Here is a 17,693-nt window from a genome sequence, read left to right as displayed (position 1 = left end):
CAAGGTTCTCTTTGATTCTGATCCTGAAAATTCTATTCCTAGCTCTTTCACTGTACCAAGGATTTAAACATTATTTATCCCTAGGAGAAAACTTATACAGGTGGTATATGTTCAACTGGAAAAGTCAGAAAATGCAGATAAGCCAAAGAGAAAGAAGGAAGAAGGAAACGATTATTTATAATTCCAGCATTTAGAACTAACTAGGGTCAACATGATGATGAATGGGTTTTCAGATATTTTTTGAATACACATGAGTGTATATACACAAATACACATACACACACACACTCACATACACAAATATTTCATGTATGCCTGTCATTTTCCCCAGCCATTAATTCCAACAATCTCCGGACTTCGTGCCAGATGCTCTATATTTTTCTCATATACAACTTCCCTCGAGAAGTGGCTCATCCACTCATGTTTTTAAATGGCTGTGGATGAAGCTGAAACCCAAGACTTTAGCCCTTTATTCCTCCAGTAGAAGCCATCTCTCACCGGATGTCTGACTGACAATTAAGCCAAATCATGCCGAAACTGTTCGCTTTGGTGTGCTCTCCCTCTACCAGTAACTGATGGCTCTGCTCGGCCTTGTTAAGGTAGATGTTTGGGCATCACATTTAAGTCCCTTTTCCTTACACGTCCCATGGTCGCTCCCTCTTTCTTTGGCTCTATTTCCAGGGTCGCGACGGTCAGGCGCTTGTTGCCTTGTTCAGGTGTGCTGCGTCCTTGCCGCCCTCGAGCCCTCACTTTGACCGCACAGCACTGTCCGCGAAGCCTACCGTGGCGACCCACCGCGGCTCCTAGCGGGGCTGGAACAGGCCCCAGGGGCCCCCGAGCGCCGTCCACCCGCTCCCCCGGCCTCGTCTCTGGCTCCCTCTCAGCTTGCTGTTCGTATTTCTTACCAACTCTTCACAGCCCACGGGTCCCCGACTCCCTTTTGTGAACAACAGTCCATTAAAAGTTACTAAACCAAAGTGCAGGGTGGATGTCTTTGGAAAAAGAAGGAAAATTAGAATATATGCTGTTACCCTTCTGCTTATATTTCAAAGATCAGTTGTAGCTAATCACATACATGTCAGTGGGGTGTATTTTTATAGATTATTAATAAATACTTTCTTTGCTTATTTTGATTTCAAACACATTTGAATTTTGACCAGATTGGTGAAATGTGTTTATACTAGAAAGTCAGCCCACAAAATGATTTTCTTGTAGCAATATTTCTCATCGAGGCACATACATTTACTTAATCCAAAAGATAGCCAGTTTTCTTAATTAAAAATTACATGAACGACTAACCCTGGAATGCGGTCATTGTAACTTGGACGGCATGTCACTCTGTGGAACATAAATGGGAATCTATGTGCTGTTTTTATTTAATTTTTTTTTTTTTTTAAATCCAGCTTTTACCAGAGGATAAACTTTGTATGGGCAGGGACCCTGCCTTTTATGTCTTTGTGATGCTCACAGTAACAGCAATACAGCTTCCTGTGCAGTGGGTCCTCGATAAATGTTGCTAGGTGATTCATATTTGAAGGGGAAAGAAAAAGAAAAGCGCGAAGGATTTGCGTGCACGCGCCTTGCTGTGGATAAATGCACCTGTGGAGAGAGATGAGTAAGTGGACGGCACAGGGCACTGAGGGCGCCGGCCCTGAAAGAGTCGGTAACAGGAAGGCATGGCGTGGCTAAAGGCAGCGCCCAGGCTCGAGAGCGAAGACCGAGGACGTGAGCGGCAGAACTCAGCGGCCGCCGAGCGGTCTGGTCGGGGAAACCCTTCCTCCCGGAGGAGAGGCCGCGCGGAGCCCGACGGGAAGGGCAGGAACGCGCAGGCTAGAAACGCTTCACATCCGACCGTGAAAGCGGAGGGGGAGAGTTCTGGAAGCAGAAGTGGGAAACTGCGTCCCCACCAAGGCTGGGTTCAGTGTGAACGAGACAAGAGCTCGGAGGCCCGGTCCTCTAAATGTATTTCCCTTTTTAAATAAAAGCAAAGCCTCCTTCACATTTGACCACAGAATTCAACGTTAATTCTCTGCCACGAGGCATAGCTTTGATATCAGGTTCGGGGCTGCAAAGTAAAAGGACATTCCTGGTGCGTTTGGAGTCTACGTCTTCCTCCCTCTCCCGTCCCGTCCCGTCCCGTCCCGTCCCGTCCCCTAAGTGAGCACGTCATCCCAGTGCGCAGGTCCCCCAGAGGGGTCCGCCGTCTTCGCCAGCTCAGTCCCTCCCTTCCTAAGCTCCTCTGTGCCGAGGCCACTTAAACACTTTAGGAAGCGTCAAAAGCCTTCACGGTAATTACGGTGTCCACCAACTCTTGACACTCCCTTCAGAGGGTAGAACTGATCCCCCTCCCCCACAGTGGGACTGGACTTAATGATTTGCTTCAAATGAATCAAAAAACAAAAAAAGCCAATGTCCAAACAGGCCCGGTGGCTTCCTCCTCGTTCTCTTCTGAATCACCAGGTTTGGGGAAGCCAGTGGCCACGTTGCGAGAACACGCAAGTAGCCCTGAGGAGGGATCTACGAGGCAAGGCCCTGAGGTCCCCCGTGGCCGCCCCTCTGGGAGCCCCTGGGAGGCAGCGTCCAGCCCGGCCCTGACCTCGCGGGGAGCAACCCGACTGCAGCCCCTTGCGGGTCTGGAGCCAGAGCTACACAGCGACGCTGCTCCGGGTTCCCCAGAGCTGCGTGGGACCGCACGTGCTTGTCCTGAGCTGCTAAGTGGAGGGTGCGGTTTTTACCTATCAGTAGGTGATGCATACATTTCCTAATAGAGTGCTTGTTTATTTTGGAGTTAAGTTTTAAGACGTTCACCAAAATGTCTGCTTATATCTAATTAACCCCCAAAAGAAAGAAAAAGCAGTTTAAAGTAATAATAGTTTTCATTATTTTGGGAACACTTGTTTACATGTTTTTAATACATAAAAAAGTTAGATGTTATAAGTGATCAGTTGCATTAAATCCCACCTTCATTTTTAGCTTCTGATTAACACAAACAATTTTTCTCACGTAATTCAGTTCCAGAAACGGCCAGGGTACTGGAAGGCCCCTAGGAGTCTAAGGTAAATGGTGGGGAAGTACAGAGATTTTTCGTTGAGGTGTTTTCCTTATTTAAGATCATTTAATGCAAATGAACAAAAAAGTGGCATTTTTATATTTTATATTAAAATATGACAAATAAGTAATTTTTATTTTAAACAGAGGTAAATGCAAGAGGAACAATCTGGTCATACACAGGGTGAAAGAAAACTCTTTATCATCATTTAAAAGTTCCTAATGGTTTTTTAAAGAGAACATTAATATTTTTTTACCACTTTGTCTGCAGTCTCTGTCCATGTAATTTCACGTGCATTGTATATGATAATGTTTCTCCCAGAATCTGTGCATCTTTGTATGTCCAAGGCCTAGGTATTTCAGGGACATAATAAATATTGAATGGATGAATGAATAAATGAATGAATAAAGTTGCCTTAGAGGAAAATGAAGCATAGGTATATTCTCCTAAAGGATTAAAAAGGTATGAATGGTATATGATACAATTACTGTTCTAAATTAAAAAAATGCACATAGTACATACTGTGGGTCCGATCCTATGCTAAATGCTTTACATGAATTAGGACGCAGCAGCATTCTAAGAATCCTATTATTGTCATCCCCATTTTCTAGATGGAGAACCTAAAGCTCAGAGAGGTCGTGGAAGCTGCCCGAGGCCCCACAGGTAACAAAGCGGTGAGGCAGGTTCTGAATACCTGTCTGAGCTCCACTGCTGACCCCCCTGTCTTGGGCCACCTCCCACCAGGGCGGCTCCCTCACTGCTCCAACAGGGGCGTGCACCGGCTGTCTCCAGACCCAGGGACGTTGGGAAGTGTGCGAGAGCGTCCTGCGGGAGCAGAGAGTGCTGCCCTGCCTGTGGTGTGCTGGGCATTGTGTTTATTCACACATCCCTCTCGCGGGGCCACCAGTTGACCGCGCTGCCCAATGTCCAATTTTTCACGTTCCCATTCAGCTAAGTGGGCTCTTCTTTAGCTGCACACCTTCTCCTTCCCAATGTAATTAACAAAGCTCATCAAAACCCTAGAAAACAAGCCCAGGGCACCGGCCACGCTCACTGACATGTTAATAGGGGGTCAGGGGCTGCCCACCTGCCACAGGATGTATGTCCCCAAGGCTGCTCACACACACTCTGCATCCCTGACAGAGCATGGGTGAATAAGGGCTACGTCCTTCTCCGAGCAGCAGCCACATGACACACCAATGGCTGCGGGCCACACAGCAGGTGAATTCTAACAACCAGGGCACAAAACCTGCTGTGTGAGGCTTGGGCAGAGGAGGGTGCTCAATGCCACTCTGCAGGGGGCGCCCTGGCTGGGCAGAAGGCAATGGGGAGCATTAGTCCATTTTGTCCAGTTTAGGGTCACCTAGTTTTTAAAAGCTGACATAAAGAGTCAGTTGCTCTGAAACAACCTCTGGTCTGCACATTGCCTTTCTGATCACAGAGCAGGTTTTTCTGCTGTTGTTGCTCTAGACCTGCCCTGTCCAACCACGTGTGACTACGAAGCCCTTGAATTGTGACTGGTCCAATTGATCTGTGCTAGAAGTAGGACAGACTCATCAGATTTCAAAGACTTGGTATGAAAAAAGAAGGTAAATATATCTCATTAGTAATTTTTATTTTGATTACATGTTGATATAATATTTTAATATGCTGGGTTAAAGAAAAATATGTTGAAATCTATTTCACCTGTTTCTTCTTGTCTTTTGCAATGTGGCCAAGGGACATTTGAAAAATCCCATGGTTTGCCTTATATTTCAATTGGACGGTGCTGCTCTAGTGTTGGGGACATCTAAACCAGTCTGTGTTCTGAGAGGGAGGCAAAGGCCAGGCCTGTTCTCTGGGCTGCTCTGCCACACGAATGAGACTCCTGTTAGCAGGCGATGCTGAGACTGGCAGTGTCTACCATGGCGGCTGCTCAACAGTCAGACGTGAACCACCGTGCATTCCCGGGCCTTCAGTCCCCTTTAGCTGACGGCTTCATGCTCCAGTGTCTGACTGGCCACATTACTGAGTGGCGCACGTAACTCAGTTTCTCAATGCCCTGACCTGGGAAGCTGCTGCTCTGCTCTGTGTTGAGTGGCTTTTAGTGCCTGAGCAGGTACACCCCGATCTGTGGCCGTACAGTTTGTGGCTAGCACGACAGTGTCCAGCAGAGGGTGCAAGGGGGGCTGCCTGCCTCCATGGGGTTCCTGTGGGGTAGCTGCCTCCATCCACCTGCGCAGAGGAGGGGCCTTTCCCCTAATTCTCACGAAGGCACCAGAAAGACTAGCGGCTGCCTGAGATAGCCCAGTCTCTACACCCAGAAAGGACCTTTTTCCTTCCACCCCTGATGAACTTCAGCTTAGTACTGAAAGGGCTCCTGGCCTAACAAGCTGGTGAAAACATCTTTTGTATGAACTGGCTAGAGTCCATTGCAGAAAATAAGCCCAAACGAACTTCCAAACATCTCAGATGCAAAAGCAATTAGTGAATGCAGCTATGTTTATAAAACCTCTTCTAGGAAATCATGGTATGAATAAATGGGAGTTATCATTTTGGATACTATTTGGGGTCAATATTTACTGCTTAGTATATAAAAACGGTATAGGTAGCTTGCATGATCTCATGGATCATATTAACTAATCACAATAATGTATTGGAAATCTAACTGTTGTGAAAGGTATTTTGATTCCGTATGCACTGGGTCAGATGCAAACCATTTGGTGTCATAAAGAAGATTAATTCCAAAGAAATTCGCTCAGGAACCAGAATATAATAGACTATCTTTATAAAGGAAAACAGCTTCCCCTGCCCACCACCCCCCAACCTCCCAAAGAGCTTTGTAACCTCTAGAAAAGCCAGAATTGCTATGAATAGTTAATGAATGATGACATAATACGCTTTAAAGCTTGGAATCCTGTTCCTCTCATATACTTGCACAATGACTATCTTTAGAGAGTGCTCTCTTCAAGTAACAGATAAGATGTGACGAAAAAGCAGAAGGAACATGTAACATTCTGTTACTACTCTAACAAGTGAAAATAACCGTTTTTATAATAATATGAATTTATTGAAATATAAACACTTGTAAAAACAAAAAGCTCAACTGTAAAACACAGGAGTAACTGTCTATGGCTCAGTTTAACACAAACTTAAAAAAATTCCCATGAGCTTGCTTCACACCTTTTGAGGAGTGGGGAACAAGTACCTTCATGAATGGGAAATACAAATCAGAAGAATCAGATAAACAATAACAAGTGATTGAATTGCTTTTAAACACAAATAAGGTTTGAGATTTGGATTTACGTATGACAACACCATCATCTTTTGAAAACTATTACACCATCCTAACATTTAACCTTATAATCATAAATGTTTTCTTCATTTCCCTTCCATCTTATCATATCTTTAATCATCAAGTTTTGTTATTTCTTTTCTCTAAATGCCATTGTACACATTTCCCCTTAAATCTGAAATGCCCCATCCAGACAGAGATTCTTACTGTTTCACACTTCAAACCGTAGAATGCCCCTAACTGTTCTCAAATTTCCCCTCACTGGTCTCACCACAAACCCTTCCTCACTCCAGCCTGCCTAACGTCTGCACGGTCCACCCCGGGAACAGCCCCTTGTGTGCACGATATGCCTTTCCACCCCCCCACCCCGCACCCCGCACCCATCTAACTCCCACTCATGCTTGGTCTACCTCAAAGCTTATCTCCCTGAGGAGGCTGCTCTTGTCTACTCCAGGCTGGGCCGATGCTCGCCTTCTCTCTGCCCACAGTCCTTACGTACAACTCAGCGAAGCGGCACTTAACCACTCTTTGTTGACTTAACGTGCACCCTGGCCACTCTGTTTAGACTGCACATTGCTAGACACTGTAGAGCAGGGGTGTCCAACCCACAGCCCAACATAAAGTCATAAATTTACTTAAAACCTTTTTTTTCCTCATCAGTTTTTATTAGTGTTTGTGTATTTAACGTGTGGCCCAAGACAACTCTTCTTCCAGTGTGACCCAGAGACGCCAAACGTTGGATACCCCTGCTCTAGAGGGTATTACTTTGGTACCTATTTTTAGTCCATAATATTTAGAATTTTAGGAGTGAATATACATGGGAAGGATATACTTGGTCAAGTTTCACAATTTTCTATACTTGTGACAGACTCTTAGGCTAGTAGCTTCCTGTCACACAAAAATAAAGCCAGACCTACTTTCTAAGATGCACCGGTGAATGTAAATTGTAATTGAAAAGCAAAAAATAATAAATTTTAAAAAATTTACTCTATCTTAAAAATAGAAACCCATTAAACACAGAGTAACCACAATTTCCCATCTTACTTGAAATAATATAAGTCTTAGCCCTCACAGAATTTATACAGTTACACAGACAATAACTGCCATATGTAAGCATATGCAAATATTGAACAACAAAATAAATACAGGTTGCTTTAATTAAAGTTTCAGTTACCCAGGTACTATTTCTCTGTTAGAAAATGGTAGTGTTGGTAGGTTGCCTGTTAAAATGCATATTCTGCCCTGCCCGGCTCACTCAGTTGGTCAGAGCATTATACCAATATGTCAAAGTTGTGCGTTTGATCCCCAGTTAGGGCACATACAAGAAGCAACAAATGAATGCATAAATAAGTGGAACAACACGTTGATGTCTCTTTCTCTCTCTAAGAAAAAAAAAAGTCAATAAAAAAACAAAATGCATTTCCCCAGACCTCGTCCCAGACCTACTGAGTCTGAGTCTTTGGCAGTGGAATCTGACTACTTGCCTCTTCAGCAATTTCCCCAGAGGATTCTTAGACCCACAAGTTTCAGAAACACCATTTGATGGGTTGTAAGCTCTCTCTGTAAATAAGAACATTCTTATCCCACAAAACCTTTAAAGAGGATTCTCATAGGGGCCTAATTAAAAGCTCTTTCTTCTTCAAGACTATTATAACATGAGTGCCTTCCCTAGAACTTTTCTTTTTCTGCTATTTACTCTTAGCCTCAGAATCCTAAGACGCAGACAGGATTTAGAAAATATGCCAGTTTGTATACGGAAATGACTATTGTACCCATTACCAGGAACGTTTTGTTTATCGTCTGCACTTTTGTAGCAGTCCTGCCCGCTGCTTTCCCCTCAGCGGGTGGCTCTGGGTTCAGGCGGCGATGAGTGTTCTGTCAATATTTTACCTTGCATCTGAGTTGCCAGATACTGTTGGCTTAGTCAGGGTCACAGAACCTAAATTGTTTTTATAGTCCTTGAAGTAAGTCAATATTTTCAAGATTCTAAAGTCTACTCGGTGCTTATAATTACAAGACCTTATTCCACCACAGCACGCTGATCGCATGGGCACTGCTGTCGATTTGAGCACACGTCTTCGACATATGTAAATGCTATGTTACAGGAGTTCTTTAGGCTTTATGAAACCAGCTCTAATAAAACTAAAAATGTTAGACATGATCATGCGAAATTTGCTGTAAAATACAAATTTCAATATTGGATTATATTCAGTATTCAGATAGATGCCGAGAGTCACTGTAGGAGCTTTGGAGGCCTAAACACCCACCTTTACCTCGGTTGTCTGCAATGCCCCAGTACAATGACAATAAAAGAATAATAAAAATGATATGAATATTCAAGAACAAAGAGATGGAAACAGCAGTTGAGGGGTGGCCACCAAATTTTGGAAGATGAACATCAGATGGGTGAGTGAGAAAGGACTTAGGGGCTTGGAGAGAGGTAAATCTAATTCTGCCGTAAGGAAAGCTAAAAATAAGCAAGAAGTTTCCCGCTGCAGAATGCTGTCAGATCTCAAGGACCAAAAGTACCTCAGGATGCCACTGTCAGGGTGAGGGTGCACGCAAAAGAAAAACTGGCTAAAGTCCGGTCTAATTAAGAGGTAGACCAGATTGGACTGGAAGAGGGAAGGCGTATGGCTCTCTGGGAAGATTAAGCCACATGACCCTGGAATCCTGGGTCCTAGCCCTAGTTGAGGGTCGGGTGAGGAACCATAGGAAAAAAAAAACGTAGAGATTACGTGAAGGTCTACATTGTATTTAGTGAGACATTCTTCACCAATACCACCACCTACTAATTCCACTCCTCTGCTCAGCTCCAGAAAGCCAGCCTCCAGATTTACAATTCTTAGTAATGACGTTGAAGGAGTCTTTTCTGATGGGCCTTTGGGAAAAAAATCTACAGACATTGACCCAGTGAAATGGCAGGGTTCTAGCCCAATCCCCCTAGAGCAGAGCCCCATATTTGACAAATCTTCTGTAAAGTCACAGAGCAACTACTTAGCTTTACTGTGCCTCACTCTTAAAATAAAATAAACAGACATTTGAGAAAAACTTCTAATGTGAAAAAATAAAATAAAATGAGCATATGAAAAAGGTTCTTGAAAAACACATAATGGGGGGTGGCGGAGATAAGAAAACTTAATTTAAAAACGTTCATAGTGCCAGACATAGTGAATGACAGTATATGGTCACGAATTTCTGGGGTAAAGAGAAGACCTAAAAACGTCCTCAGAGTGAAAAAAAAACAGGTTATACCCATAGGGCAGGGGATCCAAATGTCACTAGATATTATAAAAGCCACAGGACCATGAAGAAATGCCGTTAAAATCCTGATCAAATATGTTTTCTTAACTGTAACTCTGTATCTGGCAAACTATCCATCAAATGTGAAGATGAAGACATTCTCAAAAATAGTTTCCATAAAAATAATCTCCTGTGCACCCTTTTTTAAGAAGCTCTGAGGAGATGTGCCCCCCCCACTCTGAGGGACTTAGTCAAGAAAAAGGAGGAGGGATCAAGAAAACATAATGCAACACACAGGGGCCGTGAAACATGCTGGGCATGATGGTCAAGGGCATCTCTGTGACTTCAGGTAAGCAGCAGAGCAACAACGTTGTTGTCGGATAGAAGACTGGAGCGAGAGTGTGTGAGCCTTCAGCGGGGAGGCTGAAGGAAGGGGGTGGAGAGGAGAGAGGGAAAGAGAGAGGCAGAGAGAGGGGAAAAGATTGAGAAAGAAAGAGAAGTATGTGGAGGGGGGTGGTGGAGGGAAGGGGGAGGGAGGAAAAAAGAAAAGAAAAGAAAATCTATTCTTCTATAAGAAGAATAGATTATCTGATGTTTGTTCCCACTGAAAATTTTACAGTCAGAAAAGTTTGAGGACAGATCGGTAGGTGCAGAGACAACACCAATTTTTTTTTTAAAAAGAGGCCATTATTAATTATAGAAAAAAACAAAACATCATGCAAGAAAGGAAATATCCTAGTATGCCACACAGCTAAAATGTGAGGCACGATGCAGAAATCAGTCAATCAGTCATGTAACTAAGGACTCCTTTAGAATTGTCATTTGCTATACAATTCTAGGAGTATTGGCTATACTGGGAGTGTGGGGAAGGGAAAAAAGGGATTGCGTGTGTGTGGCGGGGCGGGGGCGCTGTTTGGGCAGAGAAAGTATAAGTGAGCTGAATCTTCATCTTCCATAGAGTCAAATAATTGAAATATTGAGAAATAGCAGTTTTTAGAAATAAGAAAAAGAAAATGCCTCAATGAACTGAAGTGGTCACCTTCGGGAAGCAGAAATAAAGAGTGAAGGGGATGAAACTGTTCTTCCGTGTCATAAGCCTTGTGACACTATTTGACTTTTTGAGCTATGTCATCTCTTATTTGGAGAAAATAAAAAATATGTATATTTTAAGGAAACTAAACAAAGAGACTCCCAATTTTTTAAACTGAAGGAAAATGTATCTTCAAAGAGATTTCCATGATGGCTGTTAATACTGGAGCTCTGTTTTTCTGTGGAGATTTTATGGCTAAAAGCTTATAATAATACACTTCACATGGCACTCAACAAATTTTGGTAAGATAAAATGAAAAGGGAAAAGCATCCTATAAAACATGAGAATGTATGTACTCATTCTGATATACACAGCCACAGACAGCAAAAAGCGTGTAAAGTATTAATAAAAGTAACATGGTTATGCCATTCCTACAATTGCAACGACTAAAAATTACCATCACACTTTGGAAATTATTCACTGCCCACTATTTATGTAAAGGTCGTTCCCGGGCTCTGGGTACCCCTGCAACCTACCCTGGCACTGCTTTCAGAGCTGCCCCGTCGTGATTCTGTTTGTCAGACACAGAGATGGCGTTTGCCTTTTCCGCAATCTTGTTGTTGTTCCACTGGTTCAAGATAACCACCTCCTATCAAAGGATTCCTTTTAGACCTGCCTTTCCAGTTCTGTTTGATCTCAAAAGCAGCTCTGTGTTATTTGTGCTAATGCTCTCTCCAGTGGAGCTAAGAATCCCGCAAACATAGTTTTGCTCTGAACTTTGATAACCGCCATGTTTAATGATTTATTAAACATCCTTATGTTTAAGATGTGGTGTCAGGTACTGTACAAAAAAAAATAATAAAAACAGAGAGAGTAAGAGAGAGCTTATCCTTGAGAAACAACAAAATTAGGAAAAGAGAATAGACAGACATGTCTAAAGTGGGCTCTGGTGATTTCATCACAGAAACACATATTTTAAAAATTGGAGAGCAACCCAGAAAGTCCAATACGAGATGTACAGAAGTTCCAGGAAGTAAAAAATTAGGAAAGGGAAAAGAGATGTGATCAAAGAAATAATATGAGAACATAACCCAGAGAAGATTTGAAAGTTTATAATGGTGAAATTTCACTGATAGTCTTTGTCATTCTATTTCCTGAAGTTTATAGGAATTAAGAGCAGATGATAGGAGTGAGAAGAGGAAGTGGAGAAAGAAAGGAAAAGATTCAAAACTAATACTGTATGTGAGTGAATGGCAAATAATGGTATCACCTCAATTCAACTGGTAAATTGGAAAAATAAGAATTTTCTTTTAAAGATTAATATAGTATAAACTTTTTTTAAAATAGGGGGGTTCCTTTTTATTAAAAATCACCTTTCCAGATGGTGGAATTAACATGCAGGTATGAAAGAAAACTTGGTAAACTATAGAGAGGAAAACAATAATTACTCATAATTCACCAACCAAAAATACCATTCCTAATATTTTAGTTATTCAGTATTTTTCTATATGTATCAAAAATACAATCTGGATTGTAACATACAAGCTGTTGTATGATCTGCTTACTTCATTTTTCCTATGAGCATTTCCACATGATTAATCACTAAATATCATCATTTTCATGCACATTATTTTTCCAAAGTATTTATTTTGGTTCCAGTTTTTCACTATTATAAATAACACCATGAACACAATCTTTGTACATAAATCTTTGTTAAATTCTTTAATTATAAGGAATACTAGATAAATTCTGAGAAGTATAATTTCCTGATGAAACATTCAAAATTCTGAAATAAGTTCTTTTTGCTTCTTTCTTGTTTTGGTTCCTTCTTTTTAAAAATATCCAGGATCTGAGTGAATTTCTATTCATTTCTGAGAGAATTGGCATTTTCTGCAAATGGCCCAAGTAAGTAAACATCTGTATAAAATAATTATCTTGAAATCGGTGTTCCAGTGTTATTAGTTTTGGTGTTTAAATCAATCATTCATTAAAACTAAGTGTTAATCACGGTCCTTGTGGCCAAAAAAGAATGAAGTGAATTTTCACGAGCAAGAGCAAAAAACAAATTTGAACGACACCTATGTATAATTACATTTTATGTCTTGCCTGTAATTCGTGCATGTATTTGTGCAATGTACTCACATACAGTGCAATTAACTATTCTGAGAGCTATGTAAATACTGCTCCACAATCAGATAAAAGCATGAAATAAATGGTATGTTTGCAGAAAGATATTCACGTGTTTATATATGTATTTTGAAGCTTGTTTCAAACAGTGGTGAGTTAATATTTCATGAAAAAGCATGCTTTTGCTTGATGGTTCTTTATGGGGTTACGAAGTGATTACGCTAATGAGGCCTCACTCAAGAGAAGGAAGGTTTGTCCACCCTGAAAGGACCTCGTGAGATGGAAGGAACAGAGGATGAACCCACAGATTTAGGCCAGAAAACCATCACTTTCATTTCTTCACCTGACTGAGCTCTTTCAAAACATGACTGCTGCAGCTCAAGGCTTCAGTTTCGCATAGCTAAGCAAGCATCAGGACCTGCAATGAGCACCTTTAAAATTCATGTTCCAGCAAAGACAAGAATCTCATCCCAAGTTAGCAAATTTCAAAAAACATTGAGGGAGGGTGCGGAGTGCGGATGGGCTCCCACTGCACCCGCATGTCTGCAGAGCCTGTGAGTTGGAATTAATCATCCTTGGTCTGGCTCAGAGGAAATATTTTACTGAAGCTGGCGTGGAAACAACCAATGGAGAAGCACAATTTGTATTAAGATTAACAAGAGACCCTTCTGACAGCTTGTGATCTCATAAACCTGGGACGCGTCTGGGCTACAACAAACATCCCTGTGTATCGCCTACGTTTTTGCCTGCTTCAGAACTTAATATGGAAGTGTATAAAATGTTGCATTTTGCCAATGGTATACATTTTTTTTTAATGAAACCAAGATAAAACAGAAGCCCACATTTCAATGATGTTTTTCTACCAGTGACCGATAGCAGTTGACATAAACTGAGTTATATTTTTATTTCTCCAGACAGAATTTCTTTAGAGCTGGCCGGCATGTGCAGACAAGAAACCACTGTGAGGTTTCAGGGTTGGAAGGCTGTGAAGGACCAGAGCTCAGGCCTGCCTCTGCAGGCCAGCACCCCCTCCAGCTCTTGTAGCTTCCATCAAGTTCAAGGCGATTGGGTGGCTATGGGGGGGAGGGGCATGCCAGGAGAGAGATGACACAAACAACTGCCTACTGATGCAAGATCTGCCCACATTACTTCTGATGCACCCAACTGTGGACACATATCCAAGCACTAGTTGTAACCTGTTCGCACACGAGGGCCCCTAAAGCGAAGACTTTTCTGCGAAATCTCCAACTGTAATGCAAATGTTGGCGTCCTGAGAAGACTAGGGCATAGACTAGCAATAGGCAGTATAGCGATGGCTCATGAATTCACTCCTGTGTGGAGAGAAGGTCAGTGGAACATTTCCCCACTCCCCTCTCCTTCAAGGCAGAGAAAGTGTCACGCTGCAGGAGCTTTGGCTGCTTGCCACAGTGGTCAGGGCGAGGCGAGTGAATGCTTAGCAGTGAGAATTCACTCCCGGACTGGCTGCCACTCGTTTTTACCGTGGATCACTGGGAGCCCCACTGTCCAAACCACAATATCTTGACATGGGAAAGGGGAGACCATTTTAATATAGCACTAAGGTACAGTCACCATCAAATTTTCCTGCATCAGAGCCGAATAAATTGCAGAGGTTTGACTAGACTCCCAAGCCAGGAGGTTGAAACAACTTCTAACTGCCTTAGGTCAGCAACAAAGGTCTCAGTGTTGGATGGTCCTACAAAAATCTGCCCTCCAGTTCGCTTTGAAAATACAGAAAACTCTCCCACATTTGAATATCAAGAGCCTAAATTTCCGTGCTTCACAATTCCGTAAGCTAGGTGGAAGTTGTTCAGGGCCTTATCAGACTGCTGGAGAGACCCCAAAAGGCTCTGGCCTTCTCACAAGCCCATGTCTAGGACCGAATGACCAGGGGGGTGAGAGCGGCGGGTGTGACCCTGTGACCTCTATCGCGGAGCTTCTCTCTGAGGGGGAACATCATGTAATTTTTCATTTCTCATCAACTGCCGGGAATAGAACAAGTTTGACTCCCAGGCATTCCACCACCAGAAAGACAATCATGCCAACCTTTTTCATCTCTTAGAAAAAAAGAGGAAGTAAACCCCCCAAACCTGGCAACGACATGACAATACGTAGGAAGGCTCTCCACCGGTAATTAGCTATACCTGGCTAGTGCTAACGGATCACACCTCGCCAGTCTGAAACACGCCACCAGCACGGCTCCAAGCGGGTTTCGCTCTCACACTTACCTGAGCGTGGGAGGGCAGCGCGGCGTAGGCCAGTGGCTGGTTCATCACTCCTTTCTGCTTCATGAGAAGCATGCGTTTCTGGTCCTCACTCAGGTGTGCCCTGGGAGCCTGGAGCTGCGGCGGCTGCTGCGGTGGCGGCTGCGGCGGGGGCTGCTGCTGGATGTATGGCATCAGGGGGTTTTTGTTGGGATTGGCCATAGGTGGTGTCATCCTCTGACTCAAGTCCGCATTGAAATGGGTCAGAGGCTTAGTGTTGCCGTAAGTGAGAATGTTGTGCTGTTTGTTTAAGGAGTTTGTACCCAAGTTATTTGGCTGCTGATTGATCATGTTCATGTGATTCTGCGGGAGGTAGTTATTCATTGTCGTCTTCTGCAGGTTGTTTGCCATTGGAGGCACTACTGGGTTTTGGTTGTTAAAGGCTTGGGGGTACATCATGGGGCTATTTGGTTTCTCTGTGGGGAAAGCCGCACCGTAGGGACTGGACGGAGGCCCTAATGGGGACCAGCTGGCAGTCTGGTTGGCGTGCTGCTGCTGCTGCTGCTGCTGCTGCTTCTGCATGAGCTTGGCCCGCTGCTGCTGCTGTGCTGCCATCTGTTTGAGCTGCTCCGCTGGGGACAGGTCGGAGCTGGGCACAGCTACGGGGCCCGAACCCGAACCAGCCACTGGCCCCGCTGCCGCACTGAGGAGATAGCCACTTCCAGGCCGAGGCGGAGCTTGGCCGGGAGTGTGGGCTGGGCTTGGAGTTGGCGGGGACTGGACCGCACAGTTCGCTGGTGAGCCGGCGGGGTTGGGAGCCACGGGAGTGCTGGCAACGGAAGGTAAACTGGTGGCTGAGGAGACGGTAGAAAAGGGAGGGCCAGAAGAAGAAGGCCTTGTCTGGGGAGAGCCCATGGAGACATGTGTAAAAGGAGAGTGAGAAGGGTCGCTCTTCACACTCACGCTCTCCTGGGAGAGGGGGGTCTCGGTGGCTGGCTGCGAGAATTCTGGCTCCTTCTTCTCCTCAAAGTCTTCGTTGAACAGGTCCTGTATGTCGTCTTCAGGAACCGTGTTGGCCAGTTCATCGATTAATTCTTGCCACTCCTGATCATTCAGGTTAATGTCTGAGAACAGCTTGTTCTGATTTGAAAGAGATGTTTCTGATGTGTCTATGCAAGAAGGGTCATCTAGAGGTTCTTGTTTGAGGTCCTTGCTCTGCAAGATGGCGAAGCTGTCTTCCAGATCACTGCAACCGTTGACAGGTTGAAGTTTAATCTCTGGGAGCCTGCCATTCTTACTTAGGTCTTCTAGAAGCCCAGGGGTGTGAGTTCCACTATTCTGCAAGGGCAGAGAAGGCTTCAGGTCAAGTTGGTGAAGAGGAGAAGCTGAAGGCAGTGGCATGTTGTTGGGCAAACTGTTGATGGCTTCCATCCCTGTGGGAATGTCCTTTCGTATTCGCTTGCTGGTTGGAGAAAAACTCCCATCACAAGCCCCATTCTGCTGGTCTCCATTAAGTGGTGATCGGGCGCCTTCCAACTTCCTCTTCACAGTCTCCTGCAGCTGGAAAAGAAATAACAAAAAGAATGCCTAAATCTCTAGCTCATGGTTTACTCTTTAAGTGTGGTGAAATGGATTGCTATCAACTGACTTTTAAGTGGTTGATAACACCTAGTAAAGAGGTTACAATTCTAATTTCAAAATTGGCCAGGCTTCATTTGAAATTCTATGGGGAAAAGTTTTATCCAAAAGAAGAGTTCACAAGGCTAAGAGACAGAAAACAACCTACAGATTGGAGGGTGGGGAAGAATGATCTATTAGTTTTTTTCAAATGAATGCTAAATGTGAGACTTGGACCAACATGCACCATACTTGAGGAAGATGGTAACGCTTATCTTAAATTCTTGTCACATCTTAATTGAGAACATTAAGGAATTAAATCAACAGTGTTATAAAGAACAAAAATACGCTAAGAATAGAAAATTTAACACGTTTATGAAATGGCGCAGACATGAAGATTCACTGTTAGCGTTCCCCAAACCTCCCTCTGAGGCCTCTTTCACTTGCCCTCCCAGCACCCTGGGATGCAGCCGCCCACTCTGCTCTAGGACGTGCCTCCAGCGGTGCCCCGGAACTCGGGACTTCCTGGATTGTCTCCTTTCTCTCCATCTGCTCTCTCAGCCTCTTATGTACTCCTCTTTCTTTCTCTTAAAGGATGGAATTCTTCATTGTTTGGCCTTAAGCTTTTCTCCTTGCCCACTCTCCACCCTAGCCTAGATGGTTTCCTCCATTACAACAGGCTGATGACCTCATAACAACGTCCCCAGCCCCACCCTCTCTGCTGGGCTCCACTGACTCTGATGCTCTCCTACTGGATGTTTCACGGGCATCTAAAACTCAACCTATGTCAATGCCGAGCTGTCTTTCATCACTCAAACAAGATCCTTACCGATGTCCCTATCTAAGTACTACCCCGTTACCCAAATCAGAAACCTGAGTGTTCTTCTTGAACCGTCTCACATCATCAATCACCATGCCCTACAGATTCTGATTCCAAACGATCACTGTAACATGCCTACTCATCTCCAACCTCACTGCGATTATCCGAGGCAGGATACCATTATCTCTGGCTAGATTGTTGCAAGTCTCCTAACTGATCTCTTCTTATCTTGCTTCCATTCATCCATCCATTTACTCTTTCATCCCTTCTTTTATTCATTATTTTGCTTTCTATCAACCTATTCATTATAT

The 17,693-nt window shown here is 43.7% G+C and overlaps 1 protein-coding gene across 1 annotated transcript in view; it reads right to left on the bottom strand.

Moving 5' to 3' along the window:
• MAML3 (mastermind like transcriptional coactivator 3) overlaps nucleotides 1-17,693 on the bottom strand; it is a 367,553-nt gene that overhangs the window by 135,217 nt on the left and 214,643 nt on the right. Inside the window, exon 2 of the mRNA XM_054563008.1 lies at nucleotides 14,970-16,505. Within this exon, the coding sequence (XP_054418983.1) occupies nucleotides 14,970-16,505 (1,536 nt within the window). The remainder of the gene's footprint in view (nucleotides 1-14,969; nucleotides 16,506-17,693) is intronic.

Source organism: Pteronotus mesoamericanus, unplaced genomic scaffold (assembly GCF_021234165.1).
Source record: "Pteronotus mesoamericanus isolate MK-2021 breed Mesoamerican mustached bat unplaced genomic scaffold, CSHL_Meso_final contig_163, whole genome shotgun sequence".
NCBI classification, from domain to species: Eukaryota; Metazoa; Chordata; class Mammalia; order Chiroptera; family Mormoopidae; genus Pteronotus; species Pteronotus mesoamericanus.
The sequence above is the reverse complement of the archived record's forward strand: the minus strand, read 5'-3'. Positions and strand labels throughout refer to the sequence as shown.